We start from the raw sequence: 22,651 nt of genomic DNA, 5'->3' as shown, positions 1-22,651 counted from the left end.
CAGCCCACCTCAAAACGGGCTAAAAAGAAAAAGCAAATGCTTTTTTTAGTTATAAGTTCTTGCTTAAGTTCTGATTTCATAGTACATTGAATCAGGTGTGGATGATTAAGGAATTACACAAGTCCAACACACAAACTCTGAAAAACGTGGACTTCCCCCCAAGACATTTCAATGTCTACCTGATACTATCATACACTTATTCCTCTTAAGTATCAATTATTTTCTCCCATCTATGGCAAATGTTATTATAGATCAAAATTCTTTTGTGCACCAGGTAAAGTTTCTAGCAGAGCAAAAGACTAGAAATCAAAGAAGGCATTAAATTCACTTTCAGAAGCTAGTTTCCAACACTTTCTCAAGGATCTTCAGGGCCAATCTTGTCTTGGAAGCAAAACTACACAGTGGGGTGAACACGCTGCCCCTGCTCTACTCTGACACTGCACACGTTAGGGTACCCTTCCTAACATAACAAATCCATAAATGCACTAACGTACTAAAAAACAGACACAGAAAAGCAGCTTCACGCAACTGAAAATGTGACTTGGCATTTGTAAAACCCAGTTTTAGGTACTTTTAAGACACAGTGTGAAGAATTTATAATACTTCCATACATGGAATATGGCCGTAATACACAGAACAAACTTTTTAATGTGTGAATAAAATGTGGTCAAAATATAAGTCTACACTGAACATATGTGGAAAAGATATTTAATTGTAAAATAGAAAAGTAGGGCAGAGTACAGTTTTAAGGGTAATTGCTTCTTTATACAGTATAGGTAATCTAGAAGGGTCTTAGGGTTAAACATTTTCATAAAGCAATAAAACATTTAAAAATGAAACAAGAAAAGGAACTTGAAGTTATGTTTACAAAAAAGAAAGAACCCTATGTCAGAGTTTAATGTCCATACATTGTGGAATTGAACAATATTGTGATGAGAGCCAGTCACAGCACAGACATACAGCTTTCACAGGGAAAGTAAAAGTTATGTCAGACATATCTATAGCATCACCGTAGTACAAAAAGTTCCTGTTCTACCATACAAAAGCAATTTTTTTCCGTAAGAATAATTTCCTGGGGAGGAAATGAGTCCATGAAATATTTCAGAAACCCATATGCTTTGAGTTTTCTGAAAACATTATATTAAAATCCAGTGCCTTAAAGTGCTTTCATGTGGAAATCATGATGGAAGGCACAGAATTGTTTCACGTCCCCACTATGAAATTTTCAAAAAAGCGCAGATGTTGCAGTTTGCAAATTCAAGGTATCTTGTAAGCTGCTCCTTCCAAGAACATTGTCATTCCAATAAAACCAGCTGCTAGCTTACTTAGTTTCAATGACCTATAGAATAAAAGGGTTTCTTTCTTTCCTAGTAACTTTCGTCATCTTTGTGGGAAAAATACCTATGCAAGTGATGTATTTTGAAATTATAAAACATGCAGAATATGTACAAACAGAAAGTTTTAAAAATATCTGCTTCATATACATGTAAATCTAATTGGGTATAGCTGAAATTGAACAAATATAAAAATTTGCTTTCTAAAAAATGTTTTCAGAGAATCTGAGACAACTTAAAGCTGTACAAGATTTCCTGGGAGAAATCTTCTCTTCATATAGAAGTTTATACCTACAGGAGTAATTCCAGCATCAGTCCACCACATAATTATTACACAACATTTGGTCTAATCAACAACGATCACCCTTAAAACTGTTCTGTTTCTGAGAAATTAAGGTTTGTACTAAAATCAAAAAGAATTCACAAAAAACAGTGGCTTATTGTGTTTTGGGATCTCTTCAACAATCTTTATCAACGCATTTGGAACTGTAAAAAAAAAAAACTATTTACAGAATTCAGTTTTAAATACATTTCACAACTTCTAAAGTAAAGTTTTATGTTACAAGGATTCAGAGCTCATGGCTTAAGTCCAATTATCAAGCTGCAGTCTCTTTTATTATCCTGTCTTCCCATGACTGCACCTTACTGTGTACAGTTCAAGACTGTATTCTTTCTTGACCAAAAGTAAACTCAAACTATATGTTCATTTCAATTAAACAGCTTCTTTATTAGTCTGAAGACGAGTCATAGCTTCTAATTTCTGTCTGTAGGCCTCTGCTTCCTGTTCTTTCTTTAGAAGTTGCTGTCGATATTTTTGTGCTTCTCGATTAGCTTCATCCAGCTGTTTCTGAAGAGCTTCTCTCTCCTAATTAAAAAAAAAAGTTTTTTTTTTCAATTGTTGCACAAATACAATAACACATACAAGCATGCATCTTTCAAATAAAAAAATCTGTAGTTGCTAGAAGTAGCCACGTATTGGTATTTCTGAGACATCTTGCCTTTTTCACCAATTCCCTCATAATTAAAGCCCTAATTTCGAGCTCCACACTACGAGATACAGATTAGTTTCTGACCTCAAGGAAATTACTTTCTAATTAGAAATAAGACTATCATAATGAACCCAAATTGGTTACCTGTACTTTTATACATACTACAAAAACTAGTGAAGAACTTTAACAGGGAAATATACCACCATACCTCTTCACATCTTTATCTGTGATGTTAAAAAGCTACTAATTATAAAAAACTTAATATTTATTGAGCACCCATTATATATATAAACAAGGTAATTTCCAATAACAAGTCTCTAAGACAGACATTATGCCCATTTTACAGATGAGGAAAATGATGCTCAGAGACAATGTAGCTTTCTCATGGTAACACAATAAGGAGTCAGGGTTATGAGGTTCTAATATTACTGCTTTTAAAACTATCTTTCCCGGGACTTCCGTGGTGGCACAGTGGTTAAGAATCCGCCTGCCAATGCAGAGGACACGGGTTCGAGCCCTGGTCCAGGAAGATCCCACATGCCGCGGAGCAACTAAGCCCGTGCACCACAACTACCGAGACTGCGCTCTAGAGCCCACGACCCACAACTACTGAGCCCTTGCGCCACAACTACTGAAGCCCGCGTGCCTAGAGCCTGCGCTCCACAACAAGAGAAGCCACCGCAATGGGCCGCCCGCGCACCGCAACGAGTAAACCCACTCGCCGCAACTAGAGAAAGCAGCCAACGCAGCCATAAATAAATAATTTTTTATAAAAAAGTAAATAAATAAAACTATCTTTCCCTATGACAGCAAGCAAGATTCCTCATCTTTAAAATGAAGAGTGCTGGTCTAGATTAGTGTTTCCTAAATTATACCATTTTACAAACCAATAAAATACTAATTTCTCTACTGTGATTCATTATATTATATGCTGTAAAATATATGTATCAAATTCCTGAACAAATTGAGAGGAAAAACACAACTCTGGTCCAATGTAAGTGGTATTCTTTCTCCTCTCCTCACTCTGTCCCTATACAGTTGCCTAAGGGAAAACACTTCAAAGATTCCTTTCCCATACCTCTAGTAAGCACATGGACAAAAACTCAACTTGCCCAGGTCCAAGTTCAACCTCATTACAGAAGCCCAGGCCTTCTGCTTGGGGTGGGGGCTGAGGGTAGGACTACTAATGGCAAAAAGAGGCCAGGTTCACACTGGACAAGACACTTAAAAGAGAGAACTGAAGGTAAAGGCGAGGGGTAAGAAGCTTGCTGGGAAAGAGGGCACTGTGGTCTCTTCCACTGCCTCCTAGACCCTTCTCCATTGTGAACACCGAAAGATTCCTTACCCTCCACTATTCACATGGTCCACAAGGAGGAACATGTATAATACTCCTGCCTTCCTGTGATCCCACTGCCTTCTCCACACTGAGAATGAAGCTAGATCTAACATTTATTTTTCCCATGAGTCCACCAAATGTAAGAGTGATTGATTATACAAGTAGTCTCCAAATCTTCCAATTACACAAAATGTACAAGTAGAAGAAATGCCTACGCCCTACCCTACTATCCTTTTCTCCTTACTTCAGGCAAGATGCCAGCCTCACGTAAGCAACTGACACCAGTCCCTGGCAGCGAACTATGCAGGACTTTGGGCACCAGTGGAAGGGTGGGAGCTAGACCCCTACCTCTGGCAGGAGTACGGCCTGTGAGTACAGCCATGCATAAGTGTTTTATACTTTTACATGTACTAAGAAATAAGATCCTTTGGCAGCCAAAGTTTTGAATATGGATAAAAACTTGCCCTGATTTGGTTGGAAATATTAGAAAAGATTAACTCTAAGGCATCTTCTAGTATTACCTATTTATTCACACTTAGAAACAGCAAGAGATTCACAATTATTTCAGGAGATGAAAGCAGTAAGGAAGATACCTTACACTTCAACTCCAAGCCCAAGCAATGTATTATGATTACATTAGGCAAGAGAATAATAGAACAAAGAAAGACTTCGAGTTTGCTTTTTAAATTCCAAACAAGATTCTTGAATTCTGCTTCAGCTATTAACAATTATCTTTTAATAGTTTTATATGTAATTTTCTAATATTCAAATTTATTTTACTTTAGCTATTATAAAGCAAAAAAAAATCATTAAAGTGATTTATCTTCTACCATACCACAATATAAATTTTAGAAGATAATACTAATACAACTAACAGTTACTGAGCATTTACTATATGCTCACCACTGTACTAGTCCTTCACATGCATTCTCATTTAAACCTTACAACACTCTGATAATGTAGGTGCTATTATTTTCCCCTTTTTACTGATGGGGAAGCCAAGCCTTGAAAGGCTAAATAACTTGACCAATCACACTCAGAAGATTATTATTCAAACCTAAATCTGCTTCCAGACTCATATTCTTAACCATTAAATGTTTTTTTTAAAAAGAGAGAAACTAGGCAGGGTGTTTGAGCTCTCTCCTTGCCCATTGAGCTGTCCATTTTCTAACTGCCATGGGTCAAATATGATCCTGTTTTTATAAAGTTTTTCTGAAATACAGCCATACCCACTCATTTCCAAATTGCCCATGGCTGCTTTCCTACCACAACTGCAGAACTGAGCAGCAAAACACACATTGTAGGATGTGTATAGTGTTTAGCAGCATCCCCAGCCTCTATCCACTAAATGTCAGTGGCATGTCCCTCATTGTGACAACCCGAAATGTATCCAGACATTGCCAAATGTCCCCTGGGGTCAAAATTGCTCCAGGTGAGAAGCACTGCTTTAAAGAAACTTTTTGGGTTAATGGCTAAGCAATCACTTAGAAAGGAATATAAAAGTATACCCCCAAGATAACTCTATTGGTCACCTCAGAAAATAAAATCAAAAGAACTCTTATGTACTATAAGGAAATGATTACCTTGTTTTAGAAAACATTGGAGGTCTCTCTTCATTCTGTATCCCCTGCCCACCTCTACCATCTCTTCTCACTGCATGCTTCAAAGTCTCTCTGTAATAGCTCTAACATCCTGCAACTTTGGCTTGAACATTTCCAGTGATGGAGAATAAGACTTCCATTACCAGAAAGCTCTAATTACTAAAATTAAGCTAAAACTAACTCGTGAAGTTCTTTATATCAAGCTAAAATTCCATCTCCCTGAAGTTCTATTCTCCTTGGTTCTAGTTAATTTATATACCTCAATTCATACTTTCTTGTTATTTGCGATTATTCTCCTTGGTCTCTGAAAGACTGTAAGAGTGGAATTAGGTTGATTTTTGATGAAAACAGAAATTCTCACTGGTTGTTAGGTAAATAAAGGTACAGCCTGCACATTCATTATTTTGAAAATGCTGAATTGACATAAATCTACTATACTTCAATGAAAAGAAATGTTGAATTGAGTCAGTTTATGTTCAATAAAAATTCAAGTAATTTAAAAATGTTTTATTAATTAGTTAAAGCAAAGTACATCACAAAATCTTTCTCACCTTATATGCCAGAAAACAAGATCAACTGATTTATCAGTAGAAGACATTAAAGATTTTAAAATAATAAGTATACTGATACCATTCAATGAAATAAATGGTTAGTTGATAAAAACTTCAGTGTACTGAATATCACTTTAAATTTTGAAGAAATGAAACAACTCACCCTCAATAATTAAAGTCACAAGTTTATCAAACATTCTGGTTAAACCACGAATCAAATTCTTCGTAACTCAATAATATGTCCTTTGAGATTGTGGCCAAAGATGTACCAGTCTTACATGTAAACGAATTTGGGCAAGGATATTTTCTAATTGTCCTCAGTCAAGAATTATGTTGCCTTTAGATGGCATTTTTTAAAATCTTCTCTTTTCTATGATAACAAAGAATTCCTAAATATTCACCAACATTTATTATTCACACATATTAGATACTATGAATGTGTATATAATGAGTATGCTGACTTTTTCAACTCTCATAAAAACCCCAAAATACAGATATTGTTATCTTAAATTCCAATTTGGGAGAAAATAAACAGGAACTCAGAAAGGTAAGATAACTTGCCTCAAAGCTAATAGGGAGGGGCAAAAGGTGGGATTCATATCCAGCTCATGTAATTTCAAGTCCAATATTCTTTTCTTTACACTGCAGTTGCTCTTTCAAAGTTATTCAAGAATGATCTTATTTTCATTTGATATAAGTTAATATCAACTTTGGAAAACATAACTATTTACAGTCATGTGAGAAAAAAATCTGTGAGGTAATAACTATGGTTTGGTTACACTTACAAACTAGTTTACAATTACTAACTAGTTTGGCAGAGGGAAAAGAAGGTGAATCCTATCAACAGTTAGTCTAAATTTAATTTCCTTAAGGGACTTAATCGTGAAATAAACAGTTACCTATGGCTTTTTACAAAATAACTCAGCTGACAAACTTCAACATTCTTTAAGAGCATCTTCCAGCCCAAATAGGCACTCGCCTTTCACTTTTGAAAGAAAAAAATTTTTTTAGTCAATATATAGTGACATTCCCTTTAGTGACTTGGGAGAATGATGTATGTAAATTTAATAGAAAATAAAGGATGCAGTATAAGAACAAAAGACATTCCAATGTTACCATGATGACAGACTTTGTTACAAACAAATTCTTTACTCATTCATTCATTCATTCAATATTTATTTATTGAAGGCTTGCTATATGGATAAGGCCAAAAAATTAGACAAAAAAGTACTCATGCTATATCAAAACAATACTGTCAGTAATAAATATAAAAGACAAAAAAAAAAAGAAAGAAAGAAAAGCAAATGGAATTTATTTTGGATGACTGCAGCAAAACACACCGGGTAAAAGACTCCTTACTTCTATTTCTGCAGACTCCACCCGGTTTTCAATTATTTCAATACATTGTCTCTTGGCTGGTGGTTCTTCACTTATAACAGTTTCTTCAGCAATGTCTGTTGCTGGTACTGTTAATACTAAAATGAAAAAATGTACACATTACTTCATTTACAGATAGGTTTAGAAGAATTAAAACTAGTCTTGAGATTGTTGATGCAACTCATCTAAAATAAATATATTCCAAAAACAATAATTTCAAAACACTGATTTGCTATTTATGAGAAATGTCCATATTTGTCTTCAACTTCTTGTCTATTTACTGAAAACTACTTATTGTTTAAGGTACCTACTTATTTTTTTAATTTTATAGATAATACATTCATTGGCTCAAAATCAAAATAATACGTAACAAGCATATTTTGAGAGGTCTGACTTCACCCTTGCTAAAACAGATACTTTTACTGGTTGCTTATACATTGTTCGTGTGTTCATTTATGTAAAACCAAACATGAATATACATTCTCCTTTTTCTCTCTCTTACACAAAAGGTAGCATACATACAAAACATACATTCAAACATACATAAGATAGATATATCGTTCTGTGTCTGTTTTTTTCACTCCATATATCTAGGGTATCTTTCACCAACACACAGAGAGCTTTCTTTCATTTAGCTGCATTATATTCCACTGTGAGGATACACCATTATGAACAATGTCTGTTTATAAACTTTGCTTGTTTTTCCACTGGGTTGTTAGACTGTCCCAATTTTTAGTATCTCTTTACATAAATGTAAATATACAGAGAGCGAGAGGCTGACCTTGCTTTGCATACCAATGCGGGAACATAAACATGACTGTGCAAGCTAAAACCATGCGAAACAATCTTAATCATCAATGGGAAAAATTACAACTGTCCTACAGCCTTTAAGGTTGTCAAAACATTAAAAACTCTCCTACTGTCACTTATAAATGTAAATAAATGAAAAAATAGTAAAACTATTATTTATTTAGTACAATGTAATTAAAAACATTAGAAATATTGAGAATTAAAGTATTTCTTTTAACTCATACCATATTACATTACACTTATAAATTTATTCAAGAAGAACTGAGAATTATATCTGTTTCACTGGACTACCTACATAGTCTATATATTCATTTTCCAGTTATAATTTTTAAATTATGAAAGCTTTAAAAGTTTATTTTAATATTCAGTAGAGTCCTCTCATTGCTCTTCTTTTCTAGTTATCCTTAGTCTTCTTCCCTCCTCCTCCATCAAAATAAACTTCAGAATCTGTTTGGCTAGTTCCAGAAAAAGACCTATTAGTCTTTGTTATGGCTTGAATTGTGTCCCCCTCAAAATTCAAATGTTGTAAGTCCTAACCCCCAGTACCTCAAAATGTATTTGGAGATAGGGCCTTTAAAAAGGTTAAAAAGGTAAAATGAGATTTTGGTTTTATTTTTGGCTGCGTTGGGTCTTCGTTGCTGTGCACAGACTTTCTCTAGCTGTGGCGAGCGGGGGCAACTGTTTGTTGCAGTGCACAGGCTTCTCATTGTGGTGGCTTCTCTTGCTGCGGAGCATGGGCTCTAGGCACGCAGGCTTTGGTAGTTGTGGCTTGCGGGCTCTAGAGCACAGACTCGGTAGCTTTGGTGCACCGGCTTAGTTGCTCCGTGGCATGTGGGATCTTCCCTGACCAGGGCTCGAACCCATGTCCCCTGCATTGGCAAGCAGATTCTTAACCACTGCGCCACCAGAGAAGTCCAAAATGAAGTCATTTAAGTGGGTCCTAATCCAATAAGACTGGTGTCCTTATAAGAGGTTAGGTCGCAGACAACACACACAGACTGAGGGCTGACTATATCAGGACACAGCAAGAAGGCAGCCATTTGCAAGCCAAGGAGAAAGGCCTCAGAAGAAACCAAACCTGCCAACACCTTGATCTTGGACTTCCACCTTCCAGCACTGTGAGAAGATAAACTTCTGTTAAGTCACCCAGTCTGTGGTAGTTTGTTATGGCAGCCCTAGCAAACTAATACAGTCTTTTTTTCCCTATCACATTACATTTATCAATTAACTCAGGAAGAATTGAGAGCTTTATAATAGTGAGTCAGCCTATCCAAAAACATGAGTTTCTTTCCATTTGTTCAACAATGAGATTAGACTGTGTGTATAATGTCAGGTTTTGGAAACAATGTTATATCTGCTTAAAACAAATACTTTGAAAGTTTCTTCTTTTCTATATAATTAGAATTAGTTCTTTAAAGCTTTGTGAAAGTACCTGGGCTTGATCCAAATCTTGGACCACCAGCAGGAGATTTCTGCATAGCAGTGAGAAAAGCCTCCCAGGCTCCACAGGTCAAGGGTTTCCTCCTCCACTGCTATGGCAACAAAATCATTCCTTGAGACCTGGCCTCTCTGCAGGGCCATACCTCCACTATCACTCTAAACCAAACCTGGTTTAGGAGAACTTCTACCTCCAGCCCTTCCATTCCCTAATTCCTTCACAGGCCATGAAGAGGCTTGGTCTCTGCAATCCTAGTCGTTTTCTAAAAGGTTATGTGTGCACATACTTTTTTTGGTGGGGGGTGGGGGAGTACGGAGTACTGGGTACTGGGATGCTTGTTCAGATAGGAACTTTCTGCTTCCTCCAGCTTTCATGCTGTAGTCTATCTTAATCCTACTTGCAGCACTTCTTACTCAGATTGGGTCCTGTCTTACTGGAAGTGTATATTTATTGCTGATTTCTGAGCTCAACCTCTTTTCTTGATGCACGACTGGGGGCTTCCCTGAGGGTTCTACTGCCCTGGCTTAGATCTTAAGATGTTTTTGGCAAGCACTTAAAATATGGAATTTTGTGGTTTTCTCAGTCTTTTAGTTCACTAAACATGAAACTGGGGTTTATGTTTCATCTATCTTATTACTACTCTCTTATTACTCAAAAGGAAAAAATTGGGACAATTATCAACAAAGCTGCTAAAAGTTGTCACTATGTTCCTACCATAACTCCTAAGTCCAACTTCTTTTTAAGTAGCTTTTTTTCACATGGTGTTTTTAAAAGCCCGTATGATATCTGAATTGTATTAAATGGCCTAGGAAAGTATTGTCCAATACTGATTTTGAATTATTTATTTAAGCTCATTTTCCAACCAGAATACTTTGGGGCCAATTCCTCTTTGTACCTAGTATACACTCAGAGAAAGCAAGCTAATTTTAACAGTAGCCTAAGCAAATAAAACTAGGCAATTAAGTCTGCTGCAAAAGGTTACAAAAACAACATTTAAGGCAAAAATAAATGCTTTGAAAAACATGTCACAATTTCCTGAGGATTAAGAATAAATGCAAACTTTATGTAAATGCCTTCTACAAACCTTGTTGTCCATCTGGCATGGTCACAATGATGGGCTGACCTATTCCACTGGTTGGAATGGAGTGCAAATTTCCAAGCTGAATTCCATCTGTAACTATTGTGATGACTTGTTGACCCCCTGAACTAACTACTTGCTGAATTGCACCATCCACAGATTCTGCAGTAACTACTTCCTCCGTAGCCACTACTGGAAAAAAATACATATATATGTAAAAATCAGTGAACATATATAAAAGTATGAACAGAAGTTTATTTTTGCTCTGCTACCTTTGCTGTCCTTACTTCTTTCTTACACAGAAAAGCTTTTACATGGTTTTTAAATTCAGTCTCCAGTGGTGTTGTAGATACCTATGTAAACAGTTGACTAGAAGTCCCACAATTTACAATAAGTGAGTTCTAACTATCTATGCATGCACATGTTTAAATAAACTATCTTCATTTAGTTCTATGAGGTATGAAATTTAGAAGCTCTCCTAAGGTCACAGATATGACAAACGTTATGCCAGCTTAATAAGATTCCACAATCCAAAAAAGAAGATATTGTATGTGGTTATACTCCATTCAAATTTACATATATGAGTTGATATACATTTCCTATCCAACAAAACATGGAAATTTGTATTCTTCAAGCAGAGAGAATAAACAGTATTCCCTTTTTGGATTGTGTGAGCAAGGGTTGCCTTCATAATAAGTGGCAAATAGATCTGGTACTGTAGGCTATGAAAAAATATATTAACATTTACATAAATAAAAGTCAAAACTATGTTCTCAATGTTTTATGAAAGGTTCAGCGAGGATTCTGGCAGCTGAACACAGCACTCCAGGTCTTGCCTAGGTAAAGAAATTGCCAAAATCCTTTGCCACAAGCTATGCCCAACTACTGATCCCAAAAGACTACGCATAGCAGCTTTACTCATAATAGTCAAAAACTTGAAACAAATCAGATATCTGTCAAAAGTAGAATGAATAAACTGGTAGATTCATGCACTGGCATACTACACAGCAATTAAAGTGACTCCTGATGTGATGCAACAGGAGATTACAAAATATCCCTGTGCTCTTACTGGAAATGTTTGACCTGAATCTAATTATTAAGAAACAAATGAATCTAGAATGTGAGTGATCCTGCAGACAACTGGCTTAAACTCTACAAAGATTTCAGTGTCATAAAGAACAAGTGAGGCAGTAAGACTGTCCTAGATTGGGGGAGACTAAAGAGACATAATACTCGAATATAGTGTGTGAACTTTGATTGGATCCTGGGTGAAAACAAATAGTTATAAAGGACATTTTGGGGATAACTGAGGAAACTTGAATATGGACCATATGCCAGATAATATTACTAAATTAATATTGTTTTTAAGAAACATAATAGAACTGTGAATACGTAGGAAGCTGTCCTTGTTCTTGGTAGACACATGCTGAAGAATTTAAGGATGAAGTGTCATGATGTCTTTAGCCTACTTTCAGATAATTTGGCAAAATAAAAGCATGTGTCTGTTTTTGTGTGTGAACATGCAGATGTGGCAAGATGTTAACAGGTGGTGAATACAGGTGCAAGGTATAAAGTTCATTCTCCAATTTTTCTATGGGTTTTTAAAACTATCAACATTAAAAAACGTTTTAATATAACTAATTCTGAAAAAAAGAAATGACAAAAAAAACTATTTCTAAATGATATGGTTTTTTGAAATGTGTTATTTGAGGCAACACTTTACCAAAAGTGTAATGAAATAAAATCATTCTCTCCTGAAGTCACGCTACCCTTCAGATACACAGTTACTCTGAAACACGCCAAGTTGCTACCAAATTCCAGCAGAATGTCATGGATATGAACGACCAAGGGATTTACTAAATACAGAGATGCTCTAATTAAACAAACTCCTTTTTTAATAAAAGGCAAGGTAAGTACTAGAACACTAGTTTTCAAGGATGAACTCATGGTAACAGGCCTGGCTGCAATCCTGTTACTGTGTTATTTGCGTAATCAAGGGTCACAATGCAAACCACAGATGATATTCAAAATGCAAAAACCTTTATGTTTTGAGTTCTCTCATTTTTGTTTGTCTTAAACCATAATTAGGCTTTATCACCAAGCACTTAAGAAAATTTCAGGAAGATAATTATTAAAATGAAATGTAGGGCATAAAACAGTAATGTATTCAATAGAACAACTACTGAGGTTTTCAAAGACATTAACTATTGCTTTCATCTTGTAAAAAATATCCATATGAAAAACAAATGTTCACTATGGTTGAATGTTAACTATAAGTAGCAAATATTTTAAAAAACATAATCATATGTAAGAAATTTCTGAGACCACATATGATCAAGGCACAACTCAAGAACTTTCATCTTTGCACTATTTGCAATGACTGTCATTAAGATAAGAGAGTTCTTGCCTTTCATCTAAAAAGCTTTCTTTTTAAGTTGTTCTATGGTAAGGAATTTAAGAAAAAATTATAAGGAAACCAATTATGTAAGAAAACAAAGAACCCCCTCAGTAATCCTAAAAACAACCCAGCAGTGAAATGTTGAAACATGTAAGAATAAAACAGAAAGCCTAAAAACTTTAAAAAGAATGTTATTTAAAAAAATATACATAGACAGATATATCCAAATATAAAACCCCGGATAAAAAAATAACTAATAAATATTCATTGGTCTAATTTAAAAGTCAAGTTGTAATATACAAAGAGAGCCTAGATAATCTACAGCATCTCTGAAAATGTTTGAGACCTCTTGTTCAACATGACTTTTGAATTTTAATGCCATAAAAGTCAACTAAGACAAGGAAAAAACTGTCTTTGAGATGTTACTAGAAGATTGAAAATTCTATATGCATATAAATATTTCAATAAAATAGAAACTAGGCTTACTGAAGAAAAAAATAACATTTCAAAAGTAGGATTGCCTGCAATAGAACCTGACATTTTTTAAAAAAAGGCCAAAACAAAACAATCTTATGAAGCCCAGCAGCATATACCTGAAAGCCAGTTCACTTTTATTGATCTACTTTAGGAACAGAAAAAAAAAAAAAACAACATGCAAAGGGGACCTGACTCAAATTTCACTATTAGGAGAAAGGAGGGAAACAGCCACCAGATGCATTATACCTTTGGAAAAAACCACCTTATTAACAATTAGCTGAAGTTGCTCTAAAGACAAAAACAAGGGTAGTCACAGATGTCCATTTAATGGGATTATATAGCTGGGCCGCAAGAAAGAATAAGGCTAAGCAATGCAAAATCAATGTAAGACTGTAGGTTAGAGCCATAAAATATTATTTTATGAGAGTTTCATAAGGACTAAACTACACTGCAGATGTAAGGCCTACATCCAACCAATTTTAACTTCTGATTCTACAACTAAATAACTCTCAAATCTATTCACTTCTTATTATCTCTTTGCCAAATCCTAATCCACGCTACCATTATTTCTTCCCCAGGTGACTGCATTAGACTCCTAACTAAACTCCCTTCCAGAGCCCACCAAAGTAATCATTTTAAAAGTCCTATATAATCTTACCTTCAATTACCGTGAGTTACTCTCCCACTTGCTGAGCTCAGCCACGCTGGTCTCTGAGTCCTCTGAAAGGACAAGCTTTCCTGCCTCAAAAGCTCCACATGTGTCCTCCTTCCTAAAATGTTCTTCCCCCAAGTTTTGCTCCACTAATTCCTACTTAGTCTTTAGTTTAAATGTCTCTTCCTCTAGAAAGACTCACCAACTTGGTCAAAATCCTGTATTCTTTATATATACCACGAATCACAAGTATTTATCTGAGTGAATAACTTTAATATCTCATTCTACTGAAAGACGACGTGTTCCACAAAGGTTGGGACTGTATATGATTGTTTACCAGAACATAAGAGATATTCAACAAAAATCTGTTCAATGAATGAATAAATATATTTCTAATTGTAAATGAACAGCTATTTGTAAACCAATATATGGAAAATTTAGCTCAAGAACAGTTTTGAGTTATTCCTTTAACATAAGCATGATATATCCCTCCATGAATTTTTATTATTTGTACATTTTAATTTTGTTCTGAAGCAAGAAGTGAGAGTAAGGGTGAGAGCTTCCTGGAATTTTGATTTTCCAAATAGGAAACACCTGTAACAGACTGGTGTGTAAGCTTTGGTAGAAAAATAGGACAACACGATTGCCTCTGTTTATTAATAGTGTACTACCAAGGGGTGGTTTTCTTATGACGAAAAAGGCAGCTGCAATCCCCAAAAGAAAATATTTACTTTTTTGTATCTTCATTTTGGAATACATTCCAAAATGGAATAACTTGAAATGAGTTCTTATCTATCTAAATCCTTAAACCCCATTCATTCTTTAGGGTACAACTCAACCTCACCCCACTCCCCTAGCCCCATGCCCCAACTCCAGCTAAAAGTAATCTCTGTCCCCTGAAGAACTATAGTGCCGACCGGCACTCACCAGCCCGAGAGGCTTGTTTGCTTACACGCCGGGGCGGGCGGGGCTGGGAGTTGAGCCTCGGGCTTCGGTCGGAGCACAGGGAGAGGACTGGGGTTGGCGGCATGAACACAGCCTACAGGGGTTTAGTGCGCCACGGCTAGCCGGGAGGGAGTCCGGGGAAAAGTCTGGAGAAAATGTCAAGAGACATTTTCTTCCCTCTTTGTTTCCTGGTGCGCCAGAAGAGGGGATTAAGAGCACTGCTTAAAGGAGCTCCAGAGACGGGCGGAAGCCGCGGCTAACAGCGCGGACCCCAGAGACGGGCATGAGACGCTAAGGCTGCTGCTGCTGCTGCCACCACCAAGAAGCCTGTGTGCCAGCACAGGTCACTATCCACACCCCTCTTCCGGGGAGCCTGTGCAGCCCGCCACTGCCGGGGTCACGGGATCCAGGGACAACTCCCCCGGGAGAACGCACGGCGCGCCTCAGGCTGGTGCAACGTCACACCGGCCTCTGCCACCGCGGGCTCGCCCCGCACTCTGTGCCCCTCCCTCCCCCTGGCCTGAGTGAGCCAGAGCCCCTGAATCAGCGGCTCCTTTAACCCTGTCCTGGCTGAGAGACGAAAAGAGGCCCTCCAGCGACCTACACGCAGTGGTGGGGCCAAATCCAAAGCTGAGCCCCTGGAAGCTGTGAGAACAAAGAAGAGAAAGGGAAATCTCTCCCAGCAGCCTCAGGAGCAGTGGATTAAATCTCCACAATCAACTTGATGTACCCTGCATCTGTGGAATACATGAATAGACAACGAATCATCCCAAATTAAGGAGGTGGACTTTGAGAGCAAGATTTATGATTTGTTCCCCTTTTCCTCTTTTTGTGAGTGTGTATGTGTATGCTTCTGTGTGAGATTTTGTCTGTATAGCTTTGCTTCCACCATTTGTCCTAGAGTTCTATCAGTCCGGTTTTTTTTGTTTTTTTTTTATTTTTTTCTTTTTCTCTTAATAATTATTTTTTATTTTAATAACTTTATATTTTATCTTACTTTACTTTATTGTACTTTATCTTTCTTTTTTCCTTCCTTCCCTCCTTCCTTCCTCCCTCCCTCCCTCCTTTGTTCCCTCCTTTCTTTCTTTCTTTCTACTTCTACTAATTCTTTCTACTTTTTCTCCCTTTCATTCTGAGCCGTGTGGATGAAAGGCTCTTGCTGCTGCAGCCAGGAGAAAAAGAAAGGGACTGAGAAAATATTTGAAGAGATTATACTTGAAAACTTCCCAAACATGGGAAAGGAAATAGTTAATCAAGTCCAGGAAGCACAGAGAGTCCCATACAGGATAAATCCAAGGAGAAATACGCCAAGACACATATTAATCAAACTGTCAAAAATTAAATACAAAGAAAGCATATTAAAAGCAGCAAGGGAAAAACAAATAACACACAAGGGAATCCCCATAAGGTTAACAGCTGATCTTTCAGCAGAAACCCTGCAAGCCAGAAGGGAGTGGCAGGACATATTTAAAGTGATGAAGGAGAAAAACCTGCAACCAAGATAACTCTACCCAGCAAGGATCTCATTCAGATTTGATGGAGAAATTAAAACCTTTACAGACAAGCAAAAGCTGAGAGTTCAGCACCACCAAACCAGCTTTACAACAAATGCTAAAGGAACTTCTCTAGGCAAGAAACACAAGAGAAGGAAAAGACCTAGAATAAGGAACCCAAAGCAATTTAGAAAATGGAAATAGGAACATACATATCGATAATTACCTTAAATGTAAATGGACTAAATGCTCCCACCAAAAGACACAGATTGGCTGAATGGATACAAATACAAGACCCATATACATGCTGTCTACAAGAGACCCACTTCAGACCTAGAGACACATACAGACTGAAAGTAAGGGGATGGAAAAAGATATTCCATGCAAATGGAAATCAAAACAAAGCTGGAGTAGCAATTCTCATATCAGACAAAATAGACTTCAAAATAAAGACTATTAGAAGAGACAAAGAAGGACACTACATAATGATCAAGGGATCGATCCAAGAAGAAGATATAGCAATTGTAAATATTTATGCACCCAACATAGGAGCACCTCAATACATAAGGCAAATACTAACAGCCATAAAAGGGGAAATCGACAGTAACACATTCATAGTAGGGGACTTTAACACCCCACTTTCACCAATGGACAGATCATCCAAAATGAAAATAAATAAGGAAACACAAGCTTTAAATGATACATTAAACAAGATGGGCTTAATTGATATTTATATGGCATTCCATCCAAAAACAACAGAATACACTTTTTTCTCAAGTGCTCAAGGAACATTCTCCAGGATAGATCATATCTTGCGTCACAAATCAAGCCTTGGTAAATTTAAGAAAATTGTATCAAGTATCTTTTCCGACCACAATGCTATGAGACTAGATATCAATTACAGGAAAAGATCTGTAAGAAATACACATGGAGGCTAAACAATATACTACTTAATAACGAAGTGATCACTGAAGAAATCAAAGAGGAAATTTAAAAATACCTAGAAACAAATGACAATGGAGATACGACGACCCAAAATCTACGGGATGCAGCAAAAGCAGTTCTAAGAGGGAAGTTTATAGCAATACAATCGTACCTTAAGAAACAGGAAACATCTCGAATAAACAACCTAACCTTGCACCTAAAGCAATCAGAGAAAGAAGAACAAAAAAACCCAAAGTTAGCAGAAGCAAAGAAATCATAAAGATCAGATCAGATATAAATGAAAAAGAAAGGAAGGAAATGATAGCGAAGATCAATAAAAATAAAAGCTGGTTCTTTGAGAAGATAAACAAAATTGATAAACCATTAGCCAGACTCATCAAGAGAAAAAGGGAGAAGACTCAAATCAACAGAATTAGAAATGAAAAAAGGAGAAGTAACAACTGACACTGCAGAAATACAAAAGATCATGAGAGATTATTACAAGCAACTCTATGCCAATAAAATGGACACTCTGGAAGAAATGGACAAATTCTTAGAAATGCACAACCTGCCAAGACTGAATCAGGAAGAAATAGAAAATAGGAGCAGACCAATCACAAGCATTGAAATTGAAACTGTGATTAAAAATCTTCCAACAAACAAAAGCCCAGGACCAGATGGCTTCACAGGCGAATTCTATCAGACATTTAGAGAAGAGCTAACACCTATCCTTCTCAAACTCTTCCAAAACATAGCAGAGGGAGGAACACTTCCAAACTCATTCAACGAGGCCACCATCACCCTGATGCCAAAACCAAACAAGGATGTCACAAAGAAAGAAAACTATAGGCCAATATCACTGATGAACATAGATGCAAAAATCCTCAACAAAATACTAGCAAACAGAATCAAAAGCACATTAAAAGGATCATACACCATGATCAAGTGGGGTTTTTTCCAGGAATGCAAGGATCCTTCAATATATGCAAATCAATGAACGTGACACAGCATATTAACAAATTGAAGGAGAAAAACCATATGATCATCTCAATAGATGCAGAGAAAGCTTTCGACAAAATTCAACACCCATTTATGATAAAAACCCTGCATAGAGGGAACTTGCCTCAACTTAATAAAGGCCATATATGACAAACCCACAGCCAACATCATTCTCAATGGTGAAAAACTAAGACCATTTCTGCTAAGATTAGGAACAAGACAAGGTTGCCCACTCTCACCACTCTTATTCAACATAGTTTTGGAAGTTTTAGCCACAGCAATCAGAGAAGAAAAGGAAATAAAAGGAATCCAAATCAGAAAAGAAGAAGTAAAGCTGTCACTGTTTGCAGATGACAGGATACTATACATAGAGAATCCTAAAGATGCCACTAGAAAACTACTAGAGCTAATCAATGAATTTGGTAAAGTAGCAGGATACAAAATTAATGCACAGAAATCTCTGGCATGCCTATACACTAATGATGAAAAATCTGAAAGTGAAATCAAGAAAACACTCCCATTTATCACTGCAACAAAAAGAATAAAATATCTAGGAATAAACCTACCTAAGGAGACAAAAGACCTGTATGCAGAAAATTATAAGACACTGATGAAAGAAATTAAAGATGATACATATAGATGGAGAGATATACCATGTTCTTGGATTGGAAGAATCAACATGGTGAAAATGACTCTACTACCCAAAGCAATGTACAGATTCAATGCAATCCCTATCAAACTACCACTGGCATTTTTCACAGAACTGGAACAAAAAATTTCACAATTCGTATGGAAACACAAAAGACCCCGAATAGCCAAAGCAATCTTGAGAACGATAAACGGAGCTGGAGGAATCAGGCTGCCTGACTTCACACTATACTACAAAGCTACAGTAATCAAGACAGTACGGTACTGGCACAAAAACAGAAAGATAGATCAATGGAACAGGATAGAAATCCCAGAGATAAACCCACGCACATATGGTCACCTTATCTTTCATAAAGGTGGCAGGAATGTACAGTGGAGAAAGGACAGCCTCTTCAATAAGTGGAGCTGGGAAAACTGGATAGGTACATGTAAAAGTATGAGATTAGATCACTCCCTAACACCATACACAAAAATAAGCTCAAAATGGATTAAAGACCTAAATGTAAGGCCAGAAACTATCAAACTCTTAGAGGAAAACATAGGCAGAAAACTTTATGACATAAATCACAGCAAGATCCTTTTTGACCCACCTCCTAGAGAAATGGAAATAAAAACAAAAATAAACAAACGGGGCCTAATGAAACTTCAAAGCTTTTGAACAGCAAAGGAAACCATAAACAAGACCAAAAGACAACCCTCAGAATGGGAGAAAACGTGTAAATGAAGCAACTGACAAAGGATTAATCTCCAAAATTTATAAGCAGCTCATGCAGCTCAATAACAAAAAAACAAACAACCTAATCCAAAAATGGGCAGAAGACCTAAATAGACATTTCTCCAAAGAAGATATACAGACTGCCAACAAACACATGAAAGAATGCTCAACATCATTAATCATTAGAGAAATGCAAATCAAAACTACAATGAGATATCATCTCACACCAGTCAGAATGGCCATCATCAAAAAATCTAGAAACAATAAATGCTGGAGAGGGTGTGGAGAAAAGGGAATTCTCTTGCACTGTTGGTGGGAATGTAAATTGTTACAACCACTGTGGAGAACAGTATGGAGGTTCCTTAAAAAACTACAAATAGAACTACCATACGACCCAGCAATCCCACTACTGGGCATATACCCTGAGAAAATCATAATTCAAAAGGAGTCATGTACCAAATTGTTCATTGCAGCTCTATTTACATTAGCCCGGAGATGGAAACAACCTAAGTGTCCATCATCGGATGAATGGATAAAGAAGATGTGGCATATATATACGATGGAATATCACTTAGCCATAAAAAGAAACGAAATTGAGCTATTTGTAATGAGGTGGATAGACCTAGAGTCTGTCATACAGAGTGAAGTAAGTCAGAAAGAGAAAGACAAACACCGTATGCTAACACATATATATGGAATTTAAGTAAAAATAATGTCATGAAGAACCTAGGGGTAAGACAGGAATAAAGACACAGACCTACTGGAGAACGGACTTGAGGATATGGGGAGGGGGAAGGGTGAGCTGTGACAAAGCGAGAGAGAGGCATGGACATAGATACACTACCAAACGTAAGATAGATAGCTAGTGGGAAGCAGCCGCACAGCACAGGGATATCAGCTCGGTGCTTTGTGACTGCCTGGAGGGGTGGGATAGGGAGGGTGGGAGGGAGGGAGACGGAAGAGGGAAGAGATATGGGAACATATGTATATGTATAACTGATTCACTTTGTTATAAAGCAGAAACTAACACACCATTGTAAAGCAATTATACTCCAATAAAGATGTAAAAAGAAAGAAAGAAAGAAAAGAAAAGAAAAAAAAGAAAGCCATTCCTCTCTCCCACATGTTTTCCTTAGTACAGATTCACCTATGCACCCCATAAACAGTTGAATAAATATTAAATTACGCATAAAAATGAAATAAATAAGAAATATATATTATTCAAGCAAATCTTTGCTGTAGTACACTCACAATCTTTAGATATTTACTATACAATCTATTAGTAGTAAGAAATAGAACTTTTAAAATTTGGGTCAAATTCTTAAAGTTTGGTGTGCCATAGGATCACTTTTGAGAGCATGTTAAAAATATGGATGTCACGGTCCCACCCTAAAGTTACTGAATCAGAATCCACTGGGGTAGAATTGGGGCAAATGATTGTTGAGAAGGTGATTCTGATTCCCACAAAATTTAAGAATGCTGCTCTTGTTGATATTATCATATTAATTCAAACTAACTGAGAGGAGTTCAAATTAGTAAAAAACTTGAATCACAGAATATTTAAAGTAACACAGCCTTCTAATCATTGGGTACATAAATTAACAAGATAATTTCCAACTATTTCCGAGCAAAAATTCTACTAGTTTGTTTGAAGAACCTAGGGGCAGGACAGGAATAAAGATGCAGACATAGAGAATGGACTTGAGGACATGGGGAGGGGGAAGGGTAAACTGGGACGAAGTGAGAGAGTGGCATGGACTTATATACAGTACCAAATGTAAAATAGATAGCTAGTGGGAAGCAGTTGCATAGCACAGGGAGATCAGCTCGGTGCTTTGTGACCACCTAGAGGGGTGGGATAGGGAGGGTGGGAGGGAGGGAGACGCAAGAGGGAAGAGATATGGGAACATATGTATATGTATAATTGATTCACTTTGTTATAGAGCAGAAACTAACACACCACTGTAAAGCAATTATATTCCAATAAAGATGTTAAAAAATAATAATAATAATGTAAAAGATGACAATTATTATATTAATGTTAGAGATGCCTGATACTTCTGAATTATTCCACTCCAAAATTATGAAGGATGTTTTAAACAAGTATCTTGAAAACTGTGTCTGCATACTTTTAAAGGCTGTAAATTTTTTCACTGATTTGTTTCAAAATGAGTAAGGTAATTTCATGTATCAAAAGACAGTTGTATCCTCCCTTTAAAAGAAATTAAAAATAAATAACTTAGTATTTTGATTTATGTATCACTTTCTTATGAGTTTGCTGAGTGTGAGTAGTCCCTTATATTAACCCAGGATATATTAATAAAATATTTCTGAAACCTCAGAGCTGAAAACTAAACCTCAGTCAATGATCAATGATAATATCTTAATTCAGATGACTATTGCGAGATGAGATAATACACGTAAAGCACTTAGCACAATAACAAGCTTATAGCAAGAACCCTATATATATTAATCATTATTTTTCTATAATTCATCATGCCAAGTTAAAGTTATGACTTACATCAAGTGTTCCATCATGTTTTTCTGGCCTGGCCCGGACCTAGACAGACCTAATGATTATTTAATATAATTATGCACATTGGCATAGGCCTGTGGGCTCAGGAACTGAAATAAAAACTCCCAAAAAACCAATTTAATAAAAATGAACATTAGCAACAATGTTGCTTCAGGGTATACTGAGACTTATCAAATTTTTTTTTGTACTTCTATCAAACAGACAAAGAATCATGAAAATTATGCATGGAGATTAAAAATTTAACAAGTTAAATGCTTGGAAAAATAAAGGTTTATGAGAAAAGAATAAAACTGGAAATATTTACATAAAAAATGCTAGTAAGGAAGCAATTCAATCATCAAACAGTGACA

General features: G+C 36.4%; 1 protein-coding gene across 5 annotated transcripts in view; it reads right to left on the bottom strand.

Annotated features, from left to right (window-relative positions):
- Positions 1–692: 692 nt before the first annotated feature.
- Positions 693–22,651, bottom strand: part of GABPB1 (GA binding protein transcription factor subunit beta 1) — a 77,310-nt gene continuing 55,351 nt past the window's right edge. For 3 of the 5 annotated variants that reach the window (XM_032623715.1, XM_032623712.1, XM_032623713.1), the window contains exons 7-9: positions 10,521–10,706; positions 7,171–7,286; positions 693–2,199 (exon numbers count right to left, since the gene is read on the bottom strand). In XM_032623715.1, coding sequence (XP_032479606.1) covers positions 2,047–2,199; positions 7,171–7,286; positions 10,521–10,706 — 455 coding nt within the window. In that variant the 3' untranslated portion in view covers positions 693–2,046. The remainder of the gene's footprint in view (positions 2,200–7,170; positions 7,287–10,520; positions 10,707–22,651) is intronic. The other 2 variants (XM_032623714.1, XM_032623716.1) reach the window with 1 other exon arrangement.

This window comes from Phocoena sinus, chromosome 2, assembly GCF_008692025.1.
Source record: "Phocoena sinus isolate mPhoSin1 chromosome 2, mPhoSin1.pri, whole genome shotgun sequence".
NCBI lineage: Eukaryota > Metazoa > Chordata > Mammalia > Artiodactyla > Phocoenidae > Phocoena > Phocoena sinus.
This window is presented reverse-complemented; position numbering and strand designations above follow the sequence as displayed.